The sequence below is a fragment of the Sporobolomyces salmoneus genome, assembly GCF_050403485.1.
Source record: "Sporobolomyces salmoneus JCM6883 DNA, S_salmoneus_JCM6883_v1_ctg41, whole genome shotgun sequence".
NCBI lineage: Eukaryota > Fungi > Basidiomycota > Microbotryomycetes > Sporidiobolales > Sporidiobolaceae > Sporobolomyces > Sporobolomyces salmoneus.
This window is the reverse complement of record NW_027481122.1, coordinates 35,735-62,314: the sequence shown is the minus strand read 5'-3', so window position 1 is coordinate 62,314 and position 26,580 is coordinate 35,735. Positions and strand designations below refer to the sequence as shown.

Sequence of the window (26,580 nt, the reverse complement as noted above, 5' to 3'; positions counted from 1 at the left end):
CTCCCTACTGAACTGACAGATAGTACGATGGGTAAGGAATCCGACAGACTAGAAAGATTGAAAGGGGAATATATACTGAGAAACAGCAAAGAGGGTATCGAACGAAGAGAAGTGAAACCGTTTTCCTTTTTCTAGGATGCCGCCGGCGGCGTCATATCGTTCCTACATACGATGTCATCAGCATAAGAAAGCAGTAAGGAGTGAAGAAGCGACTCACGTATCAAAGAACTCGTCAACACCACCTCTCGTACTCGTAGTCGTTACCGAAACTCTCGAAATCGAACCCGGAGGACGATCCGTTGAACTTCTCGCACTCTTCGGTCGTTCGCCTTCCAACTGTAGTCTCTTGATTCCTTCACTCGGTAAGATCGTCGTCGTCGTCGTAGTGGTAGGAGTGAGTTTCGTTGTCGACGAGGAAGGGGCTTCATCGAAAGGAGACAACCTCCTCGCGAGTTCATCATCATCTTCCTCCTCTTCTTCCGCTTCGTCATCGAGATCGGCACTCTTCAACATCGCTTCGACTTCCTTTTTACCACGTTGGATCGAACGAAGTCGGACTCCGGAAGTGAGGGCTTCGATATAAGTCGACCATTTGACAATTTCGCTCAAGAGATGTTGAGATTTTCGTTCCCAATTCGCTACGGCTTTCGCGTAATTCGAGGAACGGGAGGAGTACTGTTCAGACATTCGTCACGCTGGGTTAGCATCGACTCGAACGCGGAAAAAGGAAAGAGTAAAGAGCGAAGGGACTGACGAGTTTAACCATCGGACCTCTCAACTCATTATGATGTTCCAATTCCCCTTGTACGATCCTCACATGTTTCTTCAAATGTTCCAACTGAGCTTCTTCCCCCAATTGACTCGGAGTCAAAGGTACATTCGGTGGTTTCCAATCTTCTATTCTCATACGATCGTTCGAATTCCCTCCTCCTCCTCCTGAAATCGTACTCGCATTGAAAGTAGAAGCAGCATAGGACATTCTAGAATGTCCAGATTTCCCACTCTTAATACTCATCTTTTCCTCATCCCTATCCCTATCCTCTGCGTCCCCCTCGCCGAATCTCGCCTCAACTTTATTCCATCCATATTCGACGTTACTTACTCCTCCCGATAAGGGTTCACGAGATAATCGAGCCGACCAGTAATTGCAGGTTGAAACCCATTCCGAAACGAGGTCGGGAGTACCGGCTTGAAAGAAATAAGTACCTCCGGAAGGGAGGGTCAGGACGAAACAATGTGGACGATCTCGGGAGTAACCTGGGGGAGGCATCGCTGAGCACAGGGCGTGGATTAGGGAGATGGATCCGACGTTGGAAGCGTTCGACTGTGAGACGACGAGGATTTAGCTCAGATCGGAAAGAAGGAAACGACTGAAGGGCTTCTCGTAACTCACAGTCCAATCTCCTCCACCCATCCCCATTCCACCACCTGATCTCCCACTCGACGACGACCCACCTCCATCGAACCTAAACATCCTCAATTCTCCCTGACTAACCACGACAAACGCCTTCAACCAATTCTTTTCCTTACTCCTCTTTCCTTGCACTTCCCAATAATGTTTCCTTTGTAACATTCCTTCTTTCGCCCATGGTGCTCCTAACAACGCTAATTCTTGATCCGATACTGAAATCGTCGAGGAGGTCGAGAGGATTGATCGAGCGTCTGCTCCAGATTCTTCGTGTTCTCGAATAATCGTGTGAGATAAAGAATTCGCGAATCCGATTGTAGGGACTGTATGATGGAATCCTGAAGTCGACCAGTGTTCCTATCGAACTCATTCAAGAGGATCAGCTACCCCCGTCACAATACAATCAGAAGGGAGAGGGAAGAGCTTACATCGCTAAGAGAAGTTGAATTCGACGGAGTCGGACTCGTACTCCTCACTAAATCCAAACTACTATTATTCGCGCTCATTCCCGACGTCCCCAACAATGCTCCAAACCCTCTCACGCTACTCCTCTTCGAGTTACTTCCATGCGTCGTCGTCGAGGTCGAATGTCCACTCCTTCGACTCGCAGTTCGGTTGATTCCGCTAGACCAGGTCGAGTAAGGAGAGTTACCGCTACTGCTGTGGGGACTGAGAGCGAGAGATGGGCGGGAATCGTCCAGAGGGAGATTGAGAGTTGAAGCGGAAGCGGAAGAAGAGGAGGATTGATAGATCGGTTGACTTCGAATCGCATTGTACATATCCTGTGGAGATCTCCTTCGTCCTTTCATTACGAGATCATAACGGATGAAGAGAGGAAGATCGCACCTTGAGAACGATTTGTAAATTCGCCTCTAAACTTTTATTCGAACTGACGGATCCAACCGTCATGACGCTTTCACTTCTCTGACTCAATCCCAACCCCGTCCCTCCTCCTGCTGCTCCTCGTAGTGGTGAATCGCTACTCCCTAGGTTCGTTCTACTCTGATTCGGACTCCCATTCAACGGTGATTCCCTCCCTCCTTCGCCTGTTAATGGTCTCTTTCCTCCCGTTCCACTCGCACTCGTCCTAGGTCGTTCCGAACTTCTCCTCGATGCGTCTCCGTCGACTTCGCTCAGCGTGGGACTGAAAACACTCGACACTTCTACAGAGTCCTCGACGACATTCCCCGTTTGACTCTGAATCGCATTCAAAGTGTTTCGGACGAATTGTTGTCGAGTCATTCGGGTGGTCGAATCGACGACGTGAAGATCGGTGTTGAGGAGAAGCATTGAATAGGAGACTGCGTGAACTACATCTGAAAAACCATCGTCGCGGAATTCTCCTTCCTCGTCAGTGAGCTGCTCAAGGAGAAGGGAGAGATGAGGCGAGGGGAACGTACCAGCAGAAGAGTAAGGAGATTTCGGGTTATCTCTATAAAATTTCGAAGAGAATTGTTCGAGGATTCGATCGACTTGTTGAGTTTCCGCTTTCAGGTACAATTTTCCGCACAACCGTCTATCGTCGAAACACCGCTTCCCTTCATCAGCACATTCGCTTTCTAGCGAGCGAACGGGATGAGAGATGGGAGAGGCGGACTGACCGGAAAGCTAGATCGAGTCGAAGTCCATGGAAATCAAATTTCTCGATATAATGTTTCAAAGTCCTTCGATTCAGATCATGTCTAATCATCCTCCTCCACTCCTCATCAGTTCGACTCTTCAGGGCAAACAGAGGGAGAGGAGAGGAAGGTGCCATACGAAGATCCTAACCATTCAGCAATTTTCTTCCTCTCCAAAAAACCCTCGTCTTCATTCCAACATTTCATCGCAAACTCTTTCGCTTTCTCCTCCAACACATCTTCTCCTCCATCCAACGTCGAAGGCGATGGCGATGGCGATAGCGAGGGGGAATGGTTGCCTCGGATTGTAGAAGTGGTTGAAATTTGAGAGGGAGAAGTCATCGCTCCGATTGTGAGGGGTAAAGAAGAACTTGAGGAACTATTCTTCGACATCGACATTGTCGTACTCGAACCCGGAGACGTGAGGTAACGAGGTAGTGAAGGAGTAGGAGAAGGTACCGAAGAAGAAGAAGAAGAGGAGGAAGAAGGAACGGGGTAACCAACGATCGAAATTCTGGAATTAAGGTTGTTGTTCTTTGGAGTTCGGGATCGAACGGTTGATGCAGCACTTGAAGAAGAAGTAGTTGAAGGAGTAGGAATCATTGGTGGTGACATTGGGAGTGGGAAAGTAGAGGAACCGTTGGATAGGAGAGGGGAAGGGGAAGAAGAGTTTATTGTCGCTGCTGAGTTTTCGCGAGAATGTGAAGTTTCAGGGATCGAGCCCAATCCTCCTCCTCCTTCTAGGGAACCCTCGTCGGTTGTTGAATGTTTGCGAGGAGATGAAGTTGCGGGAGGTAGAGATGGATTCGTCGTTCGTTTCGGTGAACTCAGTTTAATACTAGGCATCATCGTTCTACCTCTTCCCTCTAACGGTGCACTACCACCTCTCGTCATCTTGATTCCCTCCAACTCCCCACTCTCCTCTTCTCCCTGCTGCGTTCTCGGCGTCAAAGTCGAATCCGGTAAGCTCGGTCTCCTTTCCCCTGTTGAATCGATACTGGTCCCGCCTAGTACGCCATCAACTCCAAGCCTCCATAACCTCAATTCATTCCTTAACCTATCGCCTTCGGCACTTCCACCTCCACTTCCGCTTCTTCCGCCGTCAGAGTTTTGACTCGTTGAATCCTGAGACCTCCTCTGCGGAACTGAGAGGGATCTCTTTCTCCGGATTCCGCGTGGGGAAGAGGAACCTTGAGAAGGGGAAAGTGAAGGGGATTCCACTTTCGACGAAGCGGAAGCTCGAGTCGGTGTGCCGGTCGGGTTACTGCTGCTGCTTGTGAGAGGTTGTGTAGTTGTTGGGCGAGGAGGTGAGACGTAAGTGGATGGAATAGGGGGTACGGGAGGAGGGAGCGGGACTGAAGGAGGGAATTGATTCGAAGTTGTCGTCGTCGTTGAGTTCGTCGAAGTCGAGGGTTGTTGCTTGCGTCCTCAAAAGTCGTCAGTCGACTGATTCGTTTCGAGAGAAAGGAAAAGCGAGAACTCACTGTTCTAGGAGTAGGATTCGAAGGTACCGGATTGTTACTCGATGCACCGAATTTCTTGAAGAATCTACTAGTTTTCCTCATCGTATTCCCCAAACTCAACCTTCCCCCTCCAGCTCCCTCTTCCTGTCTGTCTCTATCACCTTCCGTCGTTGTGTTCCCGCGTTTTCGTCGAGGACTATTCGAATCAAACGTCGAGATTAAACTCGTACTAGATTGATTCTGATTCCTCATCATCGTCGTTGACAAATTGTCCCCTTGACGCTGAGACTTGAGGGCCTGTACTGTTGACGTGACGCTTCTCGGTGGTGAACTCGACCGACTCGGAAGAGCATTTGAAGCTTGAACGGGAGGTGGAGGGGGTGGAGGAACTAGGATAAACCCTGAAGAAGCACCCAAATTCGAACTAGTCGTCGTAGTGGATTCGTTCGATAATTGAGTTGATTCTCTTTCTCTTTGTTGTCTACTGATTGAAGCGTTCGGAGAGGGGGAATTGAAGATTCTTTGCTGGGATTGAGTTTGAGTCGAAGAAGAAAGCGAAGGAGAAGAGGAAGATTGAGCTGCGAATTCAGAGAGGGAGATTTCGGGCGAAGTTGTACTTCGAGAACGAGTACCTGTCGTGGTGGTGACGACGATAGGAGAACGAGGAGAAGGAGAGTTTGATCGTCGAGGGGAAGGTTTCGTTGGACTCTCGACATTATAACTCAATCCACCTCTCTCTTCCTCTGCATCTTCCTCCTCCTCCTCTTGACCCGCGTAGTCTTCAGTTTGAGAGGAGAGTAATTGTCTCTGTTCCCTAGCTTTCCTAATCAACGAAGCTAAATCTGGTGAACTCGCGTTTCCAACACTTCGAAACATACTCCTTCTCTTGAAACTCTCATCATCTCCTCCTCCTTTTTGAGGGGTAATCGGGGGTTCTCTCTCCCTTTCACGTTCAGGAGAATGGGAAGGAGAGTAGGAAGAGGGAGTTGAACCGAGAGTAGATTCATCCACTATTTTAGTATGAATCGTAGAGGAAGAAGAGAGGAGGGAATCGAATTCAGAGGGACTGATCCGAGATAACCGTTTCTGGGCTCGTGAGTTTGAAGGATCGTGCGAGTGGGAGCTCGAGGAGAGAGAGTTGGAGGAAGAAGATGGAGGGTCGAAGCGGGGAGAATGGGACCGAGTTCGGGCGTTGGGCGATAGCATGCGAGCTTCTTGCTCCTCTCTCCTTAAATATCGTACTACAATCGAAGTCGGTAAAGGAGTGAAGGAGAGGAGATAACGCGACGAGTCGTCGACGAGTTCCCTTTCTCTCTCCCTCCTCCACTTCTCGAGCCGATGACATGTTGGATCTGTACCTCTCTCAATTGCAGCAAGCCTATACGACCCTCAACGTTCCGCTCTTAACGTCGCTTCTCTCCCCTTCTCCGACGTCTCAAACTTTCATCCAACTTCGACAATCCCTTCTCGTTCGTGATACCCCTAGTCTCACATCTATACTAGCTGTCAGCGTACTGATGTTGCGGCTGTGTACGAGCAGTCTTCACCTCAAACACGAACCTCAAAGAACTTCCTCGATTCAACTCGTTCAAAATTCCCTCAACCGCAAGCGAGACCCTTCGCAGACTATGTATCGAACCATCTCGTCTACGTTAGAGATACACCGATACCGGAAGCTAGGACGAAAGACGGATTGGAGAGATGTTTTACGCTTTTAGAGGATTTATACAAGTTCGAGCTTCTTCTCTCCTCTCCTTCCTTATTAAGCTCTCCTCGGTGACTCGGAGTGAGCTGACGACCATGAGTGATACAAACAGAACTGCAGACCGTCTATTCGCGACATCAGAGAATGGGTTCTTTGTCCCAACTCTACGAATTCTCACGAATCGTCTCATCTCAATCGCTCTCCTGGTCCGTCCTTTCTCTCTTACCTTCTTCGCCCTTACTCTGACTGACTCACAGTGTCTTCAATAGCACGGCCGAGTGACCGGCGACGCAAAGTTAACGAAAGCTGGAGAATCCGCACGAATGTTAGCGAGACCAATGGGAATCGCCGCTTCTGATCGGTACCGTCTCCCCCTCTCCTTTCTCCCTCCTCCTCCTTCCCATCTCACCATCCCACTCCTCTCTCTCTCCTTCTTGCAGGAGTCCGACGACTGGAAACGAGTCTGTTCCACCGAAGAAATCTGCGCTTTATTTCCTCGCGAATTGTACTTTTCGAGTTTATTTCGCACTCCATAACCTACGTTTATGCGATACCGTACTCAATAACGTCAACAACTCGAACGTTTCGTTAGAGAAAGACAAGGGGTTGTTTGGAAAGGGAGATAGGAGTGAGTTTTGGTATTATCGGGGGAGGATTGGGTTGTATCAACGACGATTACGAGCGGCAAAGGCGGATTTGGAGAAGAGTTTCGGGGAATGTCGAGTAGGGGCGGGAGGAGGGAAGAATTCAAGGTAAGTCGTCTCTCCAGATAGGGGGAGAAAGAGAGGAGGGGGGAAAAGGAAAAACTCACAGAGAAGAATGACGGGCGACAGGTTGATTATGGTCTATTTGATCACGGCTTCAATACCACTGGGATATTTCCCTCGACTAGAAGTGCTGCAGGAGTTTAACCTAGTTGAACAATTCGGTCCATCTTTACTTGAACCTCTTCGTGTATGTCTTCTCCTTTCTCCCCCTCTCTCTGCTATAACTGACGAAGGAACCGCGCGTGAGATAGAAAGGGAACTGGCGACTCGTTTCCGCCCAACTAGAACGAAACCGGGATTGGCATTTAAATCATGGCAATTTCTTATTATTGAGAGAGAAACTCGAAGTTGTTTGCTGGAGGAACCTCGCTAGACAAACGTACGCCAGTTTCTTCTCTCTCTCTTTACCTTCTCCCGGTTGATTTTCTTAGCTGACGCAAGCGACTTCGCCCGACTTAGATTATTGGTTTCGACGAATGGACAACCACTCCCTACGACAGGACCTCCCACGCTCTCCCTCTCGCTGCTTCTGAAAGCCGCTAGAGTCGCTTGGAATACGGGCTTAGGAGAGGAGGTGGAAGAAGTATTGGATGAGGATGATATCGAATCAGTAATGGTATCCCTAATGGATCAAGTACGTCCCTTTAATCTCCCGCTCATCTAGTTCTTTGGTAGATTGTACTGATGAGCGATGGTGAACGGTACAAGGGGTATTTGAAAGCGTATATTATGCATTCAAAGAGGTTGTTGGTACTTCAGAAAGGAAAACATTTTGGATTTCCACCACTGACTACCGTAGGATGAAGGAAAGAGGGTCTTAGTGGAATGAATCTTGTTGTTGTACTTGTCAATCAGTTTGACGAAGGCGAGGGGAATCGCGAGAGACGGGAAACAACAGTCGAGCAAAGTTTCCGAGCTTGCGAAAACTTCGAATGTCCCCAGTATTTTCCGCTCGCCCGCCTCCAGCGAGCTTCCGGTTTGTTATACGAGACAGAAACATCCAAATGGCCTTCAGAGCAGTAGAAAAAAAAAAGGGTTTGCGACCCGGCCCGTTGCTGCGCGCGAAGATCCTCTCTCTCTTCTCTCAATCCTTCACGACGAAACACCAGATACGAAATAAGAGCCGGACTCTTCCTACCACCCTTCATCGACTCGCGCGCCCGGTGCTCCCCCTCTTCACACGGTTCCCTTTGATCTCCTTCATCTTCTCTCTCTCTCTCCACGTCCGACGCGCAGTCATGTCGAACTGCCTACCGTGTACCGATCCCATCCCACCTTGTCAAGGCTGTACCTCCTCTCAACAATGTCTTCAAATCGCTCGAACGTGTACCTCTTGTCCTCGCTACATTTGCGTCGATCGCACCTCCTCTTCCTCCTCTAAATCGTCATCGAGCGGGGGAGTTAGTGTAGGAACCACAGCGGGAGCCACGGTAGGAGGAGTAGTTGGAATCGCCGTGTTGATCGGGTTGGGATGGTGGTTTTGGTGGAGACCTAAAGGGTTGGAACAGAGTAGGAAAAGGTATTCGAAACATTTATTGAATAGACAAAGCAAGTTGGGAGGACCAGGAGGAGGAGCGGGGGAGAAGAGAAAGACGATGAATGGAGCAGGAGGGGATAACGAGGGAGTCGCGATGAAGAGAACGAGCGTACATTTGAGAATGGATGATTCGAACGCGGGAGGAGGAGAGACGAGGAATAGGAGAGGTGAGAATCAGCAGAATAGTGGACTATTGGATGAGAGGGATGAGACGGTACCCGTTTCGAGAACTTCAGATGCAAGTCGCTTTTTCTTCCTTTCGCCGCGCTCAATTCTCCGATTGATGCTGACACGCACGGTCACTCGCAGGATGATAACCCATTCGGAGATCAGAACCGTTCATCAATCGGTACCTTTGGAATCAACGACGATGCTCTCTCGACTCACACTTCGGAATTCTCATTCCGTTCCTCTCATTCGACGAATATCATCCCAATCGCCTACATTCCACCTCATTCCTCTTCTCTCTCGGTCGATGACGCTCAAGGTCGTTCCTCCTCACCTCAGCAACAATCCTCCCAACAAGCTCGAACTACTTCCCCGACTCTCCCTCGTCGAAGTACGATGAATCGAATTTCGATCCCAACTTCAATGGCATCTCGAGATAGTCTAGCTCTAGCCGGTGCAGAAATCATCGAATTGAACCCTCTACCACCAGTCTTGACGCCGGATACTCCTTCGATCCCACATGGAACGACAATGGCGAATGGTGCACCGATTCGACCTCCCCGTTCTCCGGGACTCGATTTACAATTACCGAAAACGAGTTCTCCACTCGCTTCTCCTCCGATCAATTCACCTCATCTCACTCAGTCTCCGCAAATGGGTTCGAATTCAACGAGATTCAGTCGTCCTCCCTCTGGTTTCCCTTTCGTTTCGACGACGACGAACTCTTCCGGTTCTCCTACTTCCCCTACATATACTCAACACGCACTCTCCCTTCCTCCACCTCCAGCAACCCTCGGAGATCCACAACAGGGGCGATCCGGTTCCTCTCAATCCCATCTCTCCGTCATGTCCTCCTTCACTACTCGATCAAACAACTCCACAATGTCCTACATTCTTGATCCTCCTCAGATTATTACTCCAGTCAATAGTCAGGGAGTTAAAAGGGTCGAATTCCAACAAGCGAAAGCTACGAAACTTCTAGGACGTTCAAATTCGACTTCTAGGAACGATCAGAATCAAAATCACAATCAAAATCAAAATCAAAATCTTTCACCTACTTCTCCTTTAGCTACGAACGATCCATTCTCCGATCTCAATCAATCCCAAGAAGACGTAGCGACTTCGAGGAGAGGGTCGAATAGTTCAAGATGGACAACCACTTCTTCCTTCATTTCCTCGGAAGGAGATGAGAGTGGTAGTGAGAATGTACAATTCTTACAAGGCCAATCTATAACATTCACGAACCCCAACACTCCTTCTACCGCTAATACCGTCGTTCAATCGGGAGGAGGAGGAGGAACGAGAGGAATGAGTGGAATGAGTCAATTATCTGTCGATTTACCTCGATCCGCTAGATCCTCGAGATCCTACGACGACCAAGAAGGAGAAGGAGGAGGAGAGGGTAATCGACAATCGATTTGGTCGAATACTTCGGAATCGCAAGGAGGTCTGAGCTCACAAGGAATGAGTCGAACCTCGACAACTTCTTCAGCTTCTCATGATTCTTTACTCGCTGGAATACCCTTCCTTGCTCCAACGAGTACCTCAGGAGGAGCAGGAGCTGGAGGATCAAGCGTTTCACTCCCAATCAACGTCTCGAATACTTCCCCCTCGACAAACACCGGCGATTCTTCATTCCCTCCTCCTCCTGTTCCTCAACCGACGACCGTCTCTGACTCTAGGATCTCCCTCGCTGTTTCGACCTCCTCCCTCCTAAACGACCACGATCACGACACTGAGGAAGATCCTCTCCCAGCTCCTTTCCTCCCTTTCGCAGGACAACGTCCCACCTCAACCTCTTCCACCACTTCCAAGTCGACCACTTCACCAACGAAAGACCCTTCCTCTTCTTCCTCGACGAATCGAGTTCAATCGGAGCATTTCTCGGTTCGATCTGGGTTCGGAAGTGGGTTGAGTCAGATCCCGTTCCAACTCGGGTTCCCCTCGGGTTTCGGTGACGGTGAAGGAGAGGGAGAGGGAGAGGGAGAGGAAGGGAACGATCGAGATAGTATGTTATCGACTAGGACTGGAGGAGCGATGAGCGAAAGGGGAACGGGGAGATGGAGCGGCGGTGGAGGACCTCTGATTTCTCCAGGCCAGGAACAGGAAGAAGAGGAGGAAGAGGATAATAACGGATTGGATAGGATCTAGGAGAGGACGGAGATTGGAAGTTCTGCGACGCAAAGTAGGAGGGAGAGCGTTAAATCTACTCAAGGTTCGTATTTTGCCTCAAACTGCCCCATTGTCGCGTTGTTACTGACTTGAAGGGTTTCGATTAGATTCTTCATCGATCCTCCCTACTCCTCCAACCTCACCTCCCCAAAAAGACCCTGACGAGGAGGAGGAGGAGGAGGATTCCTCGAATCCATTCGGAGATGAGCAAGAGATAGATGGAGCGGATCCTCGAGCTTCAATGGATACTTTGGCGTTGAATCAAGCATTATCGGCGAATCTGGATGCGCAGGGCTGAGGGATGAGAAGGCGAGCTTATGTATGATCAAGGAGAGTTAGGGTGAGAGAGGGAGCTGGACTCACCTCTCTCAAAGGAACTCAAGGTTTGAATTTTCGTTTTTCGTTTTTCTGTTTTTCACCCTTCTACGCCCTTACATGGGAGTCGCTTTACGCTGTCTTATTATTCTTGTCGTTCATTGCTTGTTCAGCTTCACACCTCTTACGTTTCCTTGCTATCACCTTCACTCGGCTCAATCTCGTTTTTTGTATGACTTTTCAGTTTTATTGCTCTTACGGATATTGCAATCTCTTTCTTCTCTGTCCTTGTGCCTTGTATGCCTCACTAGAGAAATACAGGAGCATCGATGGTGTCGTGAAATAATCGGAGCGGGAATGTAAAGGTTGCGAAACGTTTTGACGAAACTTGCGCTTCTTCCCCTCAGCCGACTCCCGACTTTTCCACTTTTAGCGTTCGATAGCTCGTATGGAAGCTATCAAGCGGACTACGGTGAGCTCCCCTCTCTTCTTCCTTCTGCCTCTCTAGACGTTACCCTCTGTCTTCATCATCATCGTCACTTCCATCCTCCCCGCGTCGAGTCGCTCTAAACAGCTCACTGACTACCTCCTGATTACTCTAAATAGGTCCCCTCTGTACGGTTCAGTCGTCGACACGGTACCTCGTCAACTGCTTCTTCTGATGCGTTTCACGATTCAACTCTCGGTTCGTTACACCTCTCTACGCATCATATCATCTTCGAACGGCAATCAACTGCTCCTACTTCTTTGAACGGTACACCGTTGAACAACGGGGAGAAGGCAGGAGAGGTAGGTGGGTCAAGTGGGGAGAATTCGAATGAAGTTTGGGTAACACACTAGCTCCTCTCTCTCTCCCTTACTCCCTTCTCCTGTCGCACAGACTGATGACGAGAGGGATGAGGTAGATCCCATTATCGTTACTTCACTCGGTAACTCGTACTCCACCAAGTTTCACGGGTTCCCCCTCTCCTCTTTTACTCCGTTCCCGAGATTTCTTTACCTATTCCATCTCGTTCACTACTTCGCAAGAACTCGAAGAAGTCTACGAATCGATAAAGACGTTGTGTGCTGGATGTTCGATGGGGGGGTTGGAGAATCGTTGGGCTTTCTTCCATCACTCTACGACTCAAACTCGCGCTCGCGGAGAAAAGGAGGGTGGAGAGGAGGGAGGGAAAGGGAAGGGGAAGGGAAAAGGAGGATGGGGTTGGGAATTGTATGATCCTCAAGAAGAGTTTGGGAGAATGGGATTAGGGAAACGGAGTAAAGCTTGGAGGTTTACAGAGATCAATACAGATTTCAACGTGAGTTCACCCTCTATCCTCCTCTCAGTCAGTCGCGCGAACGAGCGGCGTACTGAGAATACGTGTGAACTTTCAGTTCTGTCCTTCGTATCCAGCGAAGATCGTCGTTCCGGCGAGAATATCGGATACTACTTTGAATTACGCGGTAAAGTATCGCAGTAAATGTAGGATTCCTGGACTCGTTTATTTGCATTGGGCGAATCTGGTGCGCTCTCTCTCTCTCTCTCACACAGTCGAATGTTGCTGACTGAAGAAGCTACGAGTGTGCAGGGTTCCATCACTCGTTCTTCTCAACCAATGGTCGGAATTACCCAAACGTCCCGTTCGATTCAAGACGAGAAACTGATCGAAGCGATCTTCACCTCTCATTCCCACCACTCTGGTTCCCGCGAAGCATACACCGTCTCGACCTCTCCTCAAGACTCGTTCGATCCATCGTCGGGAGGGATCGTGTTTGGAGCGACTGCGACGAACGTCATTATCGATGCGAGACCTACTAAGAACGCTTATGCGAATTCAGTAAAGGGGGCAGGGACGGAGAATATGACGTTTTATAAGAATTGTAGGAAGGAGTATTTGGGGATTGATAATATTCATGTCATGAGGTCGAGTTTGAATGGAGTTTTCCAAGGTAACTCTCTTTCTCTCTCCAGCCGCTTGTGTGACTTGAGCTGAGCAAAACAAAGAGGGTTACAGCTTTAACGGATGCAGAAACGACCGGACAACTCGATCGACTCGCCTTGAGACGCACAAACTGGTTATCTCATCTCACAAACATTCTCGAAGGAGTCCTCATCGTGATTCGAACGATTCATCTCTCGAATTCCCACGTCCTCGTGCATTGTTCCGATGGTTGGGATCGTACGAGTCAATTATCGGCACTCCCACAAATTTGTCTCGATCCGTTCTATCGTACGGCGAGGGGACTCGCAGTTTTGATCGAAAAGGATTGGATCAGTTACGGACACAAATTCACGGATCGTTCGGGATTGTTGTGTAACGATCGGGTCGAATTCAATTCTTCCTCGTCAACAAGATCTCAATCATCAGGAGGAGGAGGATCAGGAGGGGGAGATGAAGGTCAATCATTATCGAGTTCAACTCAACAATCATTCCTCGCTTCAGTTCAAAAACAATTCGCCTCGAGTTCTCACGCGTTCAAAGAAACTTGTCCGGTCTTTCAACAGTTCCTCGATTGTATCTATCAGATTCAGAGACAATTCCCTGAACGGTTCGAATGGAACGAAAGGTTGTTGAGGAAATTGGTTTGGGAAACTTATTCGGGCAAATCGGGTTCATTCTTGTTCAATTCGGAGTTGGAACGGAGTAGTTATCGAGCGAAGGAAAGGACTCGGAGTGTTTGGGAAGAAATCTTCGACCTTTCAGAGGAGGAGGAGGAGGAGGACGGAAAACCGAAGCTCGAATTGAAAGAGGAATATCGAAATCCGCTATACGATGCGACTCTAGATGATCCGGAATCGAAAGCACCAACAGCGGACCAAGGAGTATTATTGTTCGATCCTCAAGACGTTAGGTATTGGTTCGAATTGTTCGGGAGATCAGACGACGAAATGAATCGAAAACCTCCTGTTCCTACTACTACTCCTCAAACTCAAACTCAGACTGAGCATCATTCGGTCCTCTCACCCTCGGAAGATCCCGTCCTTCACCCACTCTCGGCTCTCTCCCTTGGTTCTCCCTCCGACTCTCACTCTCGGGCAACTTCTCCTCTCCCTTCTCGTTCTTCCTCCGGACAGGGCGAACCGCAACAACTCGCGGAAACGGTTCAGAAATTCGGGTGGTCAGCATGGAAAACGGTTCAGAAATTTGGACAGGAAGCTGCGAAACAATACAAGGAACGAACCGCTGTCGAATCCACTTCAGAAGAGAATGGATGGAGTTCAACCACAACGACGAGCGAAGGAGGCGAGAGAGAAAGGACTTCGAATGGGAACGTAGCGGGGGCAGGAGGAGGAGGAGGATCAGGAATGTGGAGTCGGTTCTCGACCCTCAGCACCAACCCATGGCAACAGCAGTCGACTTCGAACGAAAACGAAAACGAAAACTCGACTCCTCTTTCCCCTCCTCCTCCTTCTTCTTCTTCAACTTCGACCTCAACCTCGTCCCCCTCGATCTCTTACACTCCTTATCAACCTCGGAAAGCCCCTCATCCAGTCCGACAACCTTCCAGTGCGTTATCGATCAATCCATGGGAAACGATCTCGAAGGAAGATGCCTTGCCAACTCCTTTGGTCGAGTCGAGGTCTGTTCCCGTCGTGAAGAAGGAGGAGCAGTCGAGTTCTTCGAATGGAGGAGGGGGCGATCCGTTAGGAGTTGGAGGATTCTAGTGGAATCAGGAGAGAGGTTTTTCGATTTCTTATTCTTTTGTCGTAGTTTTTCTTTTGTGTCGTTTACTGGTTTGTTGAGCTGGGGTTTGTCACTTGTGTTGTAACTTTCTTTCGCTACCTTTAGAATGGAGTTGGTCTCTTCGAGAGTGTCGTCCCAGATCATCTCGTTTTCGTGAACGGGGTCGAGAGTATGGCTTTCTACTCGCTTCAAATGCACGCAGAGAATGACGAGTCTTAGCATGGGTCGTGCGCGCCCAGGATACACGAAAGGTTGACAGGTACTGAACTTAGTGATTACAACAAAGTCACAAAAAAACAAAAACCATCAAAACGAGCTCAAACCGAAAAAAGTGTCCTCAGTATAAATACCTCCCCTCATCTCTCCCGTCGATCTAGAACTTGAACACGATAATTAACACGACCAGAATCACGATCAACGCTATAATCAACCCAGTCGACCCGGTATTCCTCGCTTTCTTCGCAAACTGATCCAATCTCCCACTCGCTCTTCTCAAATTCGCATCTGTTCGATCGACCGCAGCTTCGGTATCGTCTATCAGGTTCGAATGTAATTCGAGTTCTTCGGCGACGCGAAGGGAGAGGGCGTGTTGACGAGAGATTGCCGAGGAGAGGGAATCGAGTTGAGTGTCTTGATCTAACGAGCTCATGAGTCAGCGAGGGAGGGGAGAGGAGAAGGAGGAGGAGGAAGTAGAAGGTACCTTCCATCATACGTTGTTGTAGTTGCATAACTTCTGAATTAGCTCGTCGCATAGCTTCTTCATCCTCTTCCATCGTGTTCAAATCTCGATTCGTCTCGTCGTCTGAACTCATTCGAATCGAGACATGCGGTGGAGGTCTGACGTCCGCTAATGGTACTGCGTCGTCTCTGCTCGTTCAACACCTCGAATCAGCCTACAGAACGGGAGAAAGAGGAGCGTGAGAAGAATGAAAAACTGACCCCGATTCAAACGGATCCACCTCGTCCTCGTCGTCGTCTTCTCCCGTATCGACCAATTTCCCCGTCTTTCCTCTCCCGCTCCTCCTCTGACTCTCCTGCACGTGAACTCCCAGCCCTTTCACCAATCCAATGATCCTCTCCTCCTGTTGCTTCAACCCCTTCAATACCTCATCCTCCCTCCCTCCCGCCTTCTCCTCGAGCTGATCAATCCCCTTACTGAGCGATGACAGGTTCTTGGTGATCTTATCGATGAGAGAGGGAGAGGAGGGAAGGGAAAGTTGATGAGATCTTTCGAGTTCCAACACGAGAGTCAGGATCGTTGTTGATAGATGCGACAACTTTGAGGCGCTTGGTGGAGGGTTCGACATCACAGTCAAGTCTATTCCGGCTGAGTTGAATGAGATGACGAGGTGGAAGAAGGGAAAAGAGATCGCGCTCCACTTCCTCGATTCCCTCTGACCTCTACCTCTCTTCAACCCGATCGATCAGACAGAACGCAATAGACAAGATGGAACAAGTATCTCAAAACTATTCGTTCGGAGGAGTGATCAGGAAATACAAGATCTCTTCGACGAAGAGTTTGGGAGGATTGGAATCGAACTTCAATGTCTTCTTACCGAAGCAAGCGATTGAGGGGGAGACGAGGAAGGTACCGTGAGTACACCTTAGCTACTTTTGCTCGTGGACGGCACAAAGGAGGGAGAAAGGAGATAGGGGAAAGATGACGTTGATAAAGCAAGTGGGGACAAGCAAGGAGACTGGACGAGCCGTGGATAGCCTGGTGCTGGCAAACAGACTATGTGAGCACTCCCCCTGTCTTTCTCGATGCGAGCGTGCGTTTGACCAATGCTCACCTCGATTTCTTCCTTCTTCGCAGATTTCCCAACCTCTGCGACTGATAGCTGACCTCTCTTTGATTATGTACTGCCTCAGTGTTCTTTACTACCTCGCTGGTCTAACCTGCACCGAAGACACCGGAGCCCAAAAAGGAGGTTTCCTCCGTGACGCCTCTGAACAAGGTTCGTCTCTGCTCGCCTCAGCCTCCCTTCATCTACGGGTGAGTGCTGAGAATGGTATACGAGATGAACAGGTATCGCTCTGGTATTCCCTGACACTTCGCCTCGAGGAGCCGGAATCGAAGGAGAAGATAAAGATTGGGATTTCGGTACTGGAGCTGGATTCTACCTGAACGCTACTAACGAACCTTATTCGAAGCACTACAACATGTACAACTTCCCTCCTTTCTCTGTCTTCTCCTGTATATTGCAAACTGACGTGGGGTTGATGTGGGTAGGTACGATTTCATTATTTCTGAACTTCCTTCTTACCTCAAAGAACTCCCACTCGATCTATCCCGTTCTTCGATCATGGGTCACTCAATGGGTGGACATGGAGCTTTGACTTTATACCTCAAGAACCTCTCTCAGTATCGTTCAGCATCGGCGTTCGCACCAATCGCGAATCCGACGAAAGCACCTTGGGGAGAGAAAGCGTTCGATGGGTACTTGAAGGGAGGCGTAGAGGAGGGGAAGGAGTATGATGCGACGGAATTGTTGAGAGGTGGGGAGGTTAAGGGGAAGGAGTTGAAGGTTTTGGTCGATGTTGGCAAGGGAGATCAGTTTTATCAACAAAAACAACGTCAGTTCTCGAACTCTCTCTGCCTTTCGACGCCGTACATTCGTGAGGCTGACGAGATACTTGAGCGTTGATGTAGTCCTACCGGAGAACTTTATCAAGGCGAGAGATGAAGCCGGGTTCAGTGCTGAACAGATTCAAGTCAATTTGCACGAGAATTACGATCATTCGTACTGGTTCATCTCGACATTCGGTCCCAGTGAGCCACTCTCTCTTTCTCTGTATTTGTGCTATGGACGCTGACCTCAGGCGCCTTTTCAATCAGGTCACGTCAAATTCCACGCCGATATCCTCAACTCGATCTCTTCTTAAAAAGTGTCGCGATCGTATCATCTCGTTAAGTGAAATCAAAAGCAGTGCAATCTCTCTCCCTTATCGTCGAGGTTCGCAGAGAAAGAAAGTTATCGGGAACAGAATGAGTTGATGACACAGATTAGGACGAGAAGAAGAAAAAATGATGTTTGATGAGTACGAATAGGAGATGATTATGGGTAAGATGGATGAGGATTGAGTAAAGAGAGAGAGAGATGATCAACAGACACACGAGAAGCGAGGCACAACGGAAGACGAAATGGAGATAAAAGAGGACCAAAAAAGTGAAAATTACTTATGACCCCCCTTCGCATTTCCCATTCCACCTCTCCCCGCCAGGTACTCATCCCCTTTATGTTTCTTCTCAAACTCTGACTCGACCCTCTCTTCCTCGATATCCAATTCCCTCTCCTTCTCCCTCATCCTCGCATCTTGACTATCACTCCTCACGTTTCCCATCCCACCTCGTCCAGAGGCGACGGGGAGGTCTTCTCCGTGGTGCTTCGCTCGAGCTCGCGAACGGGATCGGGAACGAGCTTCGGCGAGTTCGGAAGGAGAGGCATCGGGTTCGGTACCTTCTCGAACTCGAGATCGGGACATGTTTCCCGCTCCACCTGAGAACCAGATCATCGTCAGAGAGTGTCAGCGCATCAAGATCAGCGGGCAAGGAGGGAGGAAAAGTGGTGAGGAGAGGATTCTCAGAGGAGACGATAAGAGATAAGGAGGGAGGAAAGAGTTCACTCACCTCGACCAGTCGCGACCAAGTTACGACCCCTAGATTGCGATCTGCCATCCTCAGCAGCTGGGTTCAATGGCGAGTGAGGGGAAGCGCGTCCACGCTCTAATCAGAGAGAGAGAGTGAGGGAGGTGAGAAATGATGACGCTGTTTGGGAGAGAAAGAGAGGGAGAAGAGGAGACTCACCTTCTTCGTGGTGTCCACCAACCATTCCTTTTAGCTTATCGATTACTCCGACCATCGTGTTACGCTGTGTATGCTTGTTGTTGAGGCGAGAAAGTGAGTGAGAGAAAGGAGTTTCAAAAACATTTCAAGTCTCCCTTATCGCTCCCGCCGAGACTTTTCTCCCCCTTTGCTTCGATCGCTCGCTTGGGAATGGGAAACTCTCTCGCTTAGATAGGCTCTCGGTGCTCAATTAGATTGCCGGAGAAAAATGTCACAGAAGGAAAATTGTTGAGAATTTCGACAGATTTGAGTTCGTGAAGAGTGGATACAGATGAAGGGGAAACCCTCTTGTTGAAGAAGGAGGGGGTATAGGGTACTGAAAATATAGAGTCAAACATGGGGAGTGAGAGAAGTCAGAGCGCTGCGCGAGCTTATGAAGACTTTGAGCCCCAAGAATGGAAATTCCCAGCTCCACCTGCGGAACGACAACGGCTTCAGTTCGCTGTACACAACAGAGAGAGGTATGGACTCACCTCTTCCACTCGAAACCCATCTCTGAGGTTGAGGAGTCGCTCTCTCTCGTTCTTCCCTCCTCCTGTATTCCTCCTCTCTCAGCAACTCATCTTCCCTCTCCGCTCTCTCCTGTTCTTCAAGAACTGTCGGTACTCTCCCCAACTCTAAATCTCTCCCCCTGCTCGTACTCCTGATGTTTCCCCTCCCCCCTCTCCCACTCGAAGCGACTTCGAATCTCCCTTCCCTTTCCCTCGATTTACTTCGATCTTCTCGAATCTGCTTAACGAGGTTCGGATCTTCTTCTCCCCTCAAATCGTCATCCTCTTCTTCGTTCGAGATTGAAACGAGGTTCCCTGCTCCTCCTCGTCCAGAACTAACCATCTTTCCTCCTCCTCCGATCGTTGAACGTCCTCGTGATGTGTCGCGAGTTTGACTAGCGGATAAAGGATATTGTCCAGTCGCGGTAGAATTGATAGATTGTCGTCCTCTCGAAGCAGTTCGAGGTGAGAACGCAGTAAAAGGAGATCTTCCCCTAGGTTCTTCCGTCGTAGCTGTCGAATCGCGCGAGGATCATCAGGTTCTTATTCGTACAGAGAGAGTTCTAGGTGAGACTCACGAGTATCTGAAGCTCTCCTTCCTCGATCCGACGGTTCAAGACTCGGTTCTCTCGCCTGATTCACCGCTTTCTTGATCCGATCTCCCAATTTACTCAAACTCCTCTTCGTTCCATTCGGTGACCTCGATTGAGTAGTAGGATCTGAATCCATCCTACCCGGTTGCGAAACGAGTGAACGACCTCTCTCCTGAGATTGAGGAGGGAACGCGGTTGGAACTGAACCGGAAGGGGCATACGTCGAGGCGAGGGATTCACGGTCAACTGCGGTGGTCGTAGAGGTACTGTCTCGAGTTCGTTCGAGCGTCGCCATGGTTGCTCGAGAGAGAGAGGAGGGAGAGTTGCTTGTGATTTCTTGGCGGAGATGAATCGATCAAAGGTGCGAGATTCGTGAGATCGCGCTCGGTTGAATGCAGTCACTCGATAGTTTGGCGGTCCGCTTTGATGGTGTGATCAGGAGAATCTGGAAGAGTGAGCGAGAGTGGGAGAGGGCGAAGCGGAGAAAATTCGAACGCAACGTTTGCTCACACTTACGAGCGTGGGCAAGACTTTCTTTTTGACGAGCTCGTGATCAACTTTTCGAAAGTGCTCAGCGTGACCCGGTAGGAAAATTCAATTACGATTGTCTACTCCGCGGAACTGAGTCACTACTCGCTCTTTCTTCGTCTCAAACTCACTCTCTCCTTTTATCTAGCCGACAACTGACAGATGTGAAGAGGCAGATGACAGGAAGACAGTTATTCCGAGCGGGTGAGGACGGTAAACCGCTCTTTCCGTCGGCTTTCGTATCTCTCCACTTTTTTTTAGCCCAAACCCGCCGATAAGGCTCAACTCTTTCTCTTCTCTCCCCCGTTACCTCTTACAACGCTCCCATCCAACGAGCATGTCGACTTATCACCCTCACGATCCTCTCACGGCTGGCGAGATCCTTCAAGCTTCAGCTCTCTTTCGCACTGAACTCTTGAACCGCGGTATTCAATCCGTAAAGTCTTGCTGTGTCGCTCTCGTCGAACGTGAGTCCTATCTTCCTCTACGCTGACAGAAACCGAAGCTCATCTGACCGCTCTTCTCCTCCAATTCGACCTGTTTTCCTGTTTCTTCGTTTCAGCTCCCAAGGCTCAAGTTCTCGCGTATCTCGGTAGTTCCCTCTCTCCCGACGATGTCAGCCCGGAGAAGTCGTCAACTCGTCCAGAACGCAAAGCAGAAGGACACCTCATCGATGTTCTCACGGGAACCGCTTTTGAGCTTCAATGTGTTTTCCCTTCCTCCTCTTCCTCCGACAACACCACCGAGTCTTCGAAGAAGCCTACTCTCAGCTCCTTCAAGCAACTCCCCATCGGGGTCCAACCCGCGATTACTCTCGAAGAACTCGACGAAACCGAAGCCGTTGTCTGTAACGACCCGGAAGTGATTCGACTCTGTCGAGAAGTCGGAGTCGAGAAGGATCAGATCCGAGCGGATTGTTGGAGTATCAGATACGAGAATAGGTTTGGGGAAGGGAGGAGGTTGCAACAGGCTTTCGTGTATGCGAGGGTTCGGGATCATGAACATTTATATGCTCATCCTCTCGATTTCAACGTCGTCGTCGAGTGAGCACACTTCTACTATTCGAATCAAAATGGCTGGAGAGCTAAAAGTTCGTCTTACGTGTGGAGCAGTACAAACACGAAAGAGATTCTCAAGATTGATTTCGCTTCGCACCGACTCGGAGGAGACAAACTTTCCGGTACGGGTTCGACGGTGCCTCATTCTGTCGAAGGCGATTCTCTCGTCGACGCTGGGAGAGAACGAATCGCACCTTCGATGGACGAGCACAACTTCTTGCCTGACTTGATTAAGGAAGAGAGGAAAGCTCGGTCAGTTCGAGCGTTTCCCCCCCGCAAATTGTACTGAGCTGACCTCGAACTAAACTCGAAACAGCGGACAAGATTGGTCCGTTCGAACTGATCTCAAGCCGCTCGAGATCACCCAACCTCAAGGAGTCAGTTTCAACATGCGAGGAAACGAGATCGCCTGGCAAAACTGGAAATTCCATATCGGTTTCAATCACCGCGAAGGAATCGTTCTCTCGACGATTCAATACTTCGACGTCGACGAGAAACGATACCGACCGATCTGTTATCGAGCTTCGTTCGCTGAAATGGTGGTCCCTTACGCCGCTCCCGAATGGCCTCATCCGCGGAAATTCGCTTTCGACGTGGGAGAGTACGGATTGGGAATGATGGCTAACAGGTGAAAATTCCTTCCCTCTCTCGCTTTCGTGACTAAGATTGACTTGGTTCGAACGATATTCAGTCTCGAGCTCGGATGTGATTGTCTCGGAGCCATTCATTACCTTGATGCGGAGATGTCGAACCACGCTGGACAACCTGTGACCCTCAAGAACTGTGTTTGTATTCACGAAGAAGATGACGGTTTGCTTTGGAAGGTGCGTCCTCCTCCCTTCTCGTACTTTGCCGGATGATTCTTTCCTCGGTCCTGACAGCGCTTCTACCGCATATTCTCTCTTCTGTAGCATACTGACTTCCGAAAGGGGGGTCGAGCGCAAGCTGTTCGTTCTCGCAAGCTCATCGTTTCGATGATCTGCACCGTCGCAAAGTCAGTTTCACTTCGAGCTGGTTTCTCCTTCAAAGTCCTAACGTGATTTCTCTCGTCTCCAGCTACGAGTATCTCTTCAGGTGGTGCTTCAAGCAAGACGCTACGATGGAACTCGAAGTCCGCTTGACCGGAATCCTCAACACTTACGTCGCTGCAACCGGAGAGCAAGCCTCCGAGTTTGGTACTCTCGTAGCTCCTCAAGTTCAAGCTCATCACCACCAGCACTTGTTTTCGCTACGAGTGGATCCTATGGTCGAGTGAGCTTTTCACTGTTTCGAACTTTCTCCGAGATTGAGCTGACTTTGAATTGCTATGTTGTAGTGGTCTCAAGAATACGATCGTTGAAAGTGAAGTCCGTCCACTCGAGGCTCCGACGGGAAGCGCCGAGAACTGGGCTGGAAACGGTTTCGATAGCGTCAAGAAAGAGCTCAAAACGACTGCCGAAGGAGCGAGGCTCGCTGATCCCCTCAAAGGACGTCAGTGGACGATGACGAACAGCAACAAGAAGCATTACTCTTCGGGTGCTAGCGTTGGATACAAGGTCAGCTCACACGAGACTCGGTTCGTCGATAGGAAATGCTCACCGTTCTCGTTAATTCACAGATCATCTGCAAGGATACTCCTCCTCTACTCCCTCACCCTGATTCTCTCGTTGGACGTCGAGCTACGTTCGCGAAGAACACGCTCTGGGTCACTCCTTACGAAGACGGCCAACTCTACCCGTAAGTCGACTCGAGTTCGATCCTTCGTTCGCTCGATCACTCACACCGTTCCCTCCGCTGTAGTGCCGGCAAGTACCCAACTCAGAGCCCGTTCGCACCCGAAGATTCCCTCGAACACTGGTTGAAAGGAGATCGATCGATCGAGAACGAGGACGTTGTTGTTTGGTACACCTTTGGGGCTACACAGTGAGTTCTCTCCTCGAATAGATGTTCTTACCCGCGATCTCACCGTGTTCTCTTGTACCCGTCAGCGTTCCGAGACCTGAAGACTTCCCCGTGATGCCTTACGAAGATGTCAAGATCGCCTTCAAACCCGTCTCGTTCTTCCGAGCAAATCCTTCCCTCGATGTTCCCGCCTCGGTCGACACGAAATCAGTTCACGCCCTCGGAGGTGGAGCAATGCCAATGTCGGATGCGAAGGAGAATGGAAAGACGTGTTGTAAATAGCTTCGTTCCGTGTTCATGTCAACGTTTTCTTAAGCCATTCGACGAAATCCCTCATTTCTTCCCGACCCAAGTTGTGTTCGAGACCCTCGTAACTCTTCCATTCGATGTTTGATTTCATCCCGAGTTCCTTCGCGAGGTATTCGACTGATCTCTCGGCTTTGTCGTGAGAGATGACGGGATCTTCAGTACCGTGTGCGATGAACATCGGTGTCGAAAGCGCGTGAGGTGATAGTATCTGCGACCATACGAGAAGGGAAACAGTCAGTCCTAAAGTTGGAGCGAGTTCCCTTAAAGAAACAGAAAGAGTGTGAATGATGCTCACCGATTTGATCTTGTCTTCGTGAGTCAGACCGAGGTATCCTGAGAGAACGGAGATACCTCCAAGTTTCTTCTCGCTTGTTAAACCTGTCAAAAGTGACAGAATTCCTCCTGCAAAACAGATTCGTCGTCAACGTTCGGTCAATTACGTTCTTCTGGGGAACAATAAGCCATGCTGATGGTCGAAACGATGCTACTGCTTACCTTGCGAGAATCCTCCAACGACAATCCTCTCCCGGTCGATGCCGTTTGCGACTTCTGTTTCGACGAGAGATTGAATGGATTCGATTGAAGCGAGCATCCCCTCGACGTCTTCATCCGCTGGTCCTCCTCCCATTCGCTTCACGTCGAACCTTTCGGGGATTCACAGTCTGCATCAGCCGAGTTGAGGTAGAAGCAAAGGAGGCAAAGACAAAGTGAAGCGCACCAAGCGGGCATCTTCATTCCGTTGTTGACCGTCACGGACCTCAGTGGGCTGGTACAGCTCTGAAGAGTCAGCACTATCTTCTCGTTCAACGGTAAATCAAAGGGGATTGAGCTCACGCATTCGTAACTATCCATTTCACTCCACCGACGACCCGTCGAACTTGATCCGCAAAGTCTGTCCACCCTTCGGCAGAGTCTCCCAGTCCACTAGAGAGTCAATCGAGCTCATCAGTAACGTCCCAGAAGTGCTCTTGGTGAGGGAGAGAGGTTCGGAGATGAGAACTGACTGAGACCAAATAACGCTCGCTCGGTGAGGACCGACACTCGGAAGGATCACAGGAGCTCGCATAGGTGCTAGATGGGCGTATTTGGATCCAGTCATCGTTTGTTCGTAGGCAGGCTGACGAGTTGAATGATTGTGGAGAGATGGAGGTTTGTCTGGAGGATGGAACGAGCTCTGCTGCTGGGTGGTGGACAGAGTATTCCAACGTTCGCACTGTATGTACGAGTGTAAGGGTGAGGCGTGATGAAGGGCGAGCAGTGAAGCACGGTTTGAATTTCGCAGAGGGCAAAACATTCGCTCGAATTCATGTCGCGAGATCTGTTTCGCCTGAGCTCAGAGGAGACTATCTGGCTCTTCCACGCAGACTGAACACACAAAGACGGCTTTACAAGGGTATGGACGAGGCACAAACAGGAACTCCAAAACGGTTCTACCAACAGTATCCTCCCTTCATCGCTCTTTGCGGCCCGCTCACTTCATCCTTATACAATGCCTTCCTTTGTCAACGAGTTATATAGAGAAAGAGAAAGCCAGGGAGAGAGCAGATGGGGGAGACAGTCGTCGAGAATCGATGGTCGAACGCAGGTTGGAGAGAGGAGAAAAGGTCCAAATCCGAAGAGCGTACGGGAACGACTGCTTGCGAGAGTAACGTGGAACGAGGGACTAAAGGGGAAGTAGGAGGGTGAAGGAGAGATTCTCGTCGTAATATCCTCCTCCTCCTTATTCTTTTAGGTCGGTCCTCTGGGTCAGCCGCAGGAGGAAATGTCATTCATCTATCGTAAACACTGAGGGAGAAATCTAGACTTACTAGTACCCGATTTTGGGAATGCCTTGAAACCAGTTCCCGCCTTGATCTCTCCAAAATGGCACCGCGAGGGGCTGCCCATTCTTCGAAAGGAAGATATTGACAACTCTACCACCGTCGGCTGCACGTTCATCGCGAAAGGGGATGTCATCCATAGAGAGAAGTCTGAAATTCCGAAAGTCGACACGATCGAGGTTCGGCGGGAACGATGCGAGCACGTCCGAGAACCTTGCGTTTGACGAGACTGATTCCGATGAGGGGCCTGCGATCGAGATAACGAGGGAACCGAGCGACTTGAGTTCGGTCAAACATGGAAGAAGTTGCGAGAAGAGGTCGTCTATCCGCCAGGGAAGCAAGGCTATCGAGACTTTGGAGAGATTTTGACATCGTCCTAACCGTTCGAAAGTTGCCCGACAGACGGCCGAACCGGCGAAATTGCAGGCGAGAAGAGTTGACGGATCGAAGACGGAGAAGAAATCTTCGGCGAAGGTGGATTCAAGCGTCGCGGGACAACCCCAACCGGCAGCAAGCGTACTGACCTTTGTACGTCCCTCTGTTGGCGCGGATGAGGTTTGGGCGAGCTCGAGGGGAAGGACTGTCACGTGCGGGAGAAGGATCTTGAGGTACTCTAGCCGCGGAAACCCGTTCAACCAGATTGACTTGTCGAGGACCAACCCGTTCTCTGAAAACAGAGAGATGCTCAACAGCTCAAGTCGGGGTAACGAGGAGGCAGCTCGTAAGAATTCTTGACCATTTTCGCCTGGATCGCCGGTAAGTCCGAGGTGTTGAAGGTTCGGAGTCAGTGGAAGAAGTGCAACAATGGCTGTCGTCCAGTGAACTTCATCATGCTTGACTTGATCGAACGCCCGCGTCTTCTGCGTTTGAATGAGGTTTCGTAGGTAAAGAGCGAGATGAGGATGGGAGACAAAGTGTTCAAGTAGAGAGGGGTACAGGGGAAGTTGAACGTCGAGAGTGTCCCAACGAAGCGCCTGACCGACGGGGCACCATTCACGACAGACTAGCGAGAGAGCTTTGCCGACTTGAATTGCTTCGAGAGGAGGCTTTTGGTCGTTGGGGTCCGATTTGAGATGCTCCGTGATCTCCTTGACGAGTTCGAGAGGGATGTGAGGCTCGAACATGATGAAAGCAGAGGTCTGAGGAGGAGAGAGCGAGAGAGAGGAGAGAAAGGATTTTCGAAGGAGGGTTCGAGCGAATCTGCCAGTCCGGAAGATCAGTGACCCGCCAC

General features: G+C 49.9%; 11 protein-coding genes across 11 annotated transcripts; 5 read left to right on the top strand and 6 right to left on the bottom strand.

Moving 5' to 3' along the window:
• Window positions 1-131: 131 nt before the first annotated feature.
• Window positions 132-5,696, bottom strand: JCM6883_000539 (PH and SEC7 domain-containing protein; the record flags this gene model as incomplete). The annotated part of the gene is made up of 10 exons (XM_076633601.1): window positions 132-162; window positions 218-675; window positions 755-1,324; window positions 1,394-1,765; window positions 1,837-2,190; window positions 2,255-2,724; window positions 2,809-2,924; window positions 3,010-3,090; window positions 3,167-4,446; window positions 4,512-5,696. 10 exons carry the CDS (start codon window positions 5,694-5,696, stop codon window positions 132-134), a joined length of 4,917 nt encoding a protein of 1,638 aa, XP_076486412.1.
• Window positions 5,697-5,833: 137 nt separating this feature from the next.
• JCM6883_000538 (uncharacterized protein) lies at window positions 5,834-7,766 on the top strand (the record flags this gene model as incomplete). The annotated part of the gene is made up of 9 exons (XM_076633600.1): window positions 5,834-5,959; window positions 6,031-6,221; window positions 6,308-6,401; window positions 6,465-6,556; window positions 6,636-6,947; window positions 7,029-7,149; window positions 7,214-7,341; window positions 7,422-7,596; window positions 7,671-7,766. The coding sequence occupies 9 exons, from the start codon at window positions 5,834-5,836 to the stop codon at window positions 7,764-7,766; spliced, it is 1,335 nt and encodes a 444-aa protein (XP_076486411.1).
• Window positions 7,767-8,200: 434 nt separating this feature from the next.
• JCM6883_000537 (uncharacterized protein) lies at window positions 8,201-11,137 on the top strand (the record flags this gene model as incomplete). Its single annotated transcript, XM_076633599.1, has 3 exons — window positions 8,201-8,713; window positions 8,809-10,675; window positions 10,947-11,137. The coding sequence occupies 3 exons, from the start codon at window positions 8,201-8,203 to the stop codon at window positions 11,135-11,137; spliced, it is 2,571 nt and encodes an 856-aa protein (XP_076486410.1).
• Window positions 11,138-11,602: 465 nt separating this feature from the next.
• Window positions 11,603-14,803, top strand: YMR1 (phosphatidylinositol-3-phosphatase YMR1; the record flags this gene model as incomplete). Its single annotated transcript, XM_076633598.1, has 6 exons — window positions 11,603-11,626; window positions 11,761-11,982; window positions 12,060-12,455; window positions 12,532-12,660; window positions 12,726-13,086; window positions 13,152-14,803. The coding sequence occupies 6 exons, from the start codon at window positions 11,603-11,605 to the stop codon at window positions 14,801-14,803; spliced, it is 2,784 nt and encodes a 927-aa protein (XP_076486409.1).
• A 392-nt stretch (window positions 14,804-15,195) lies between these two features.
• Window positions 15,196-16,129, bottom strand: SYN8 (syntaxin; the record flags this gene model as incomplete). The annotated part of the gene is made up of 3 exons (XM_076633597.1): window positions 15,196-15,458; window positions 15,523-15,689; window positions 15,762-16,129. 3 exons carry the CDS (start codon window positions 16,127-16,129, stop codon window positions 15,196-15,198), a joined length of 798 nt encoding a protein of 265 aa, XP_076486408.1.
• Window positions 16,130-16,269: 140 nt separating this feature from the next.
• Window positions 16,270-17,708, top strand: JCM6883_000534 (S-formylglutathione hydrolase; the record flags this gene model as incomplete). Its single annotated transcript, XM_076633596.1, has 6 exons — window positions 16,270-16,415; window positions 16,695-16,780; window positions 16,852-16,987; window positions 17,056-17,399; window positions 17,476-17,595; window positions 17,662-17,708. 6 exons carry the CDS (start codon window positions 16,270-16,272, stop codon window positions 17,706-17,708), a joined length of 879 nt encoding a protein of 292 aa, XP_076486407.1.
• Window positions 17,709-17,999: 291 nt separating this feature from the next.
• JCM6883_000533 (uncharacterized protein) lies at window positions 18,000-18,685 on the bottom strand (the record flags this gene model as incomplete). The annotated part of the gene is made up of 3 exons (XM_076633595.1): window positions 18,000-18,322; window positions 18,454-18,549; window positions 18,631-18,685. The coding sequence occupies 3 exons, from the start codon at window positions 18,683-18,685 to the stop codon at window positions 18,000-18,002; spliced, it is 474 nt and encodes a 157-aa protein (XP_076486406.1).
• Window positions 18,686-19,040: 355 nt separating this feature from the next.
• Window positions 19,041-20,048, bottom strand: JCM6883_000532 (uncharacterized protein; the record flags this gene model as incomplete). Its single annotated transcript, XM_076633594.1, has 3 exons — window positions 19,041-19,084; window positions 19,143-19,673; window positions 19,739-20,048. 3 exons carry the CDS (start codon window positions 20,046-20,048, stop codon window positions 19,041-19,043), a joined length of 885 nt encoding a protein of 294 aa, XP_076486405.1.
• A 570-nt stretch (window positions 20,049-20,618) lies between these two features.
• On the top strand, window positions 20,619-23,502 carry JCM6883_000531 (uncharacterized protein; the record flags this gene model as incomplete). The annotated part of the gene is made up of 11 exons (XM_076633593.1): window positions 20,619-20,748; window positions 20,844-21,324; window positions 21,394-21,591; window positions 21,656-21,967; window positions 22,031-22,163; window positions 22,251-22,333; window positions 22,396-22,590; window positions 22,655-22,874; window positions 22,937-23,055; window positions 23,119-23,241; window positions 23,307-23,502. 11 exons carry the CDS (start codon window positions 20,619-20,621, stop codon window positions 23,500-23,502), a joined length of 2,190 nt encoding a protein of 729 aa, XP_076486404.1.
• Window positions 23,503-23,515: 13 nt separating this feature from the next.
• On the bottom strand, window positions 23,516-24,628 carry JCM6883_000530 (uncharacterized protein; the record flags this gene model as incomplete). The annotated part of the gene is made up of 6 exons (XM_076633592.1): window positions 23,516-23,737; window positions 23,825-23,931; window positions 24,025-24,173; window positions 24,248-24,295; window positions 24,364-24,453; window positions 24,534-24,628. 6 exons carry the CDS (start codon window positions 24,626-24,628, stop codon window positions 23,516-23,518), a joined length of 711 nt encoding a protein of 236 aa, XP_076486403.1.
• An 853-nt stretch (window positions 24,629-25,481) lies between these two features.
• Window positions 25,482-26,473, bottom strand: JCM6883_000529 (uncharacterized protein; the record flags this gene model as incomplete). The annotated part of the gene is made up of 2 exons (XM_076633591.1): window positions 25,482-25,671; window positions 25,731-26,473. 2 exons carry the CDS (start codon window positions 26,471-26,473, stop codon window positions 25,482-25,484), a joined length of 933 nt encoding a protein of 310 aa, XP_076486402.1.
• Window positions 26,474-26,580: the final 107 nt, after the last annotated feature.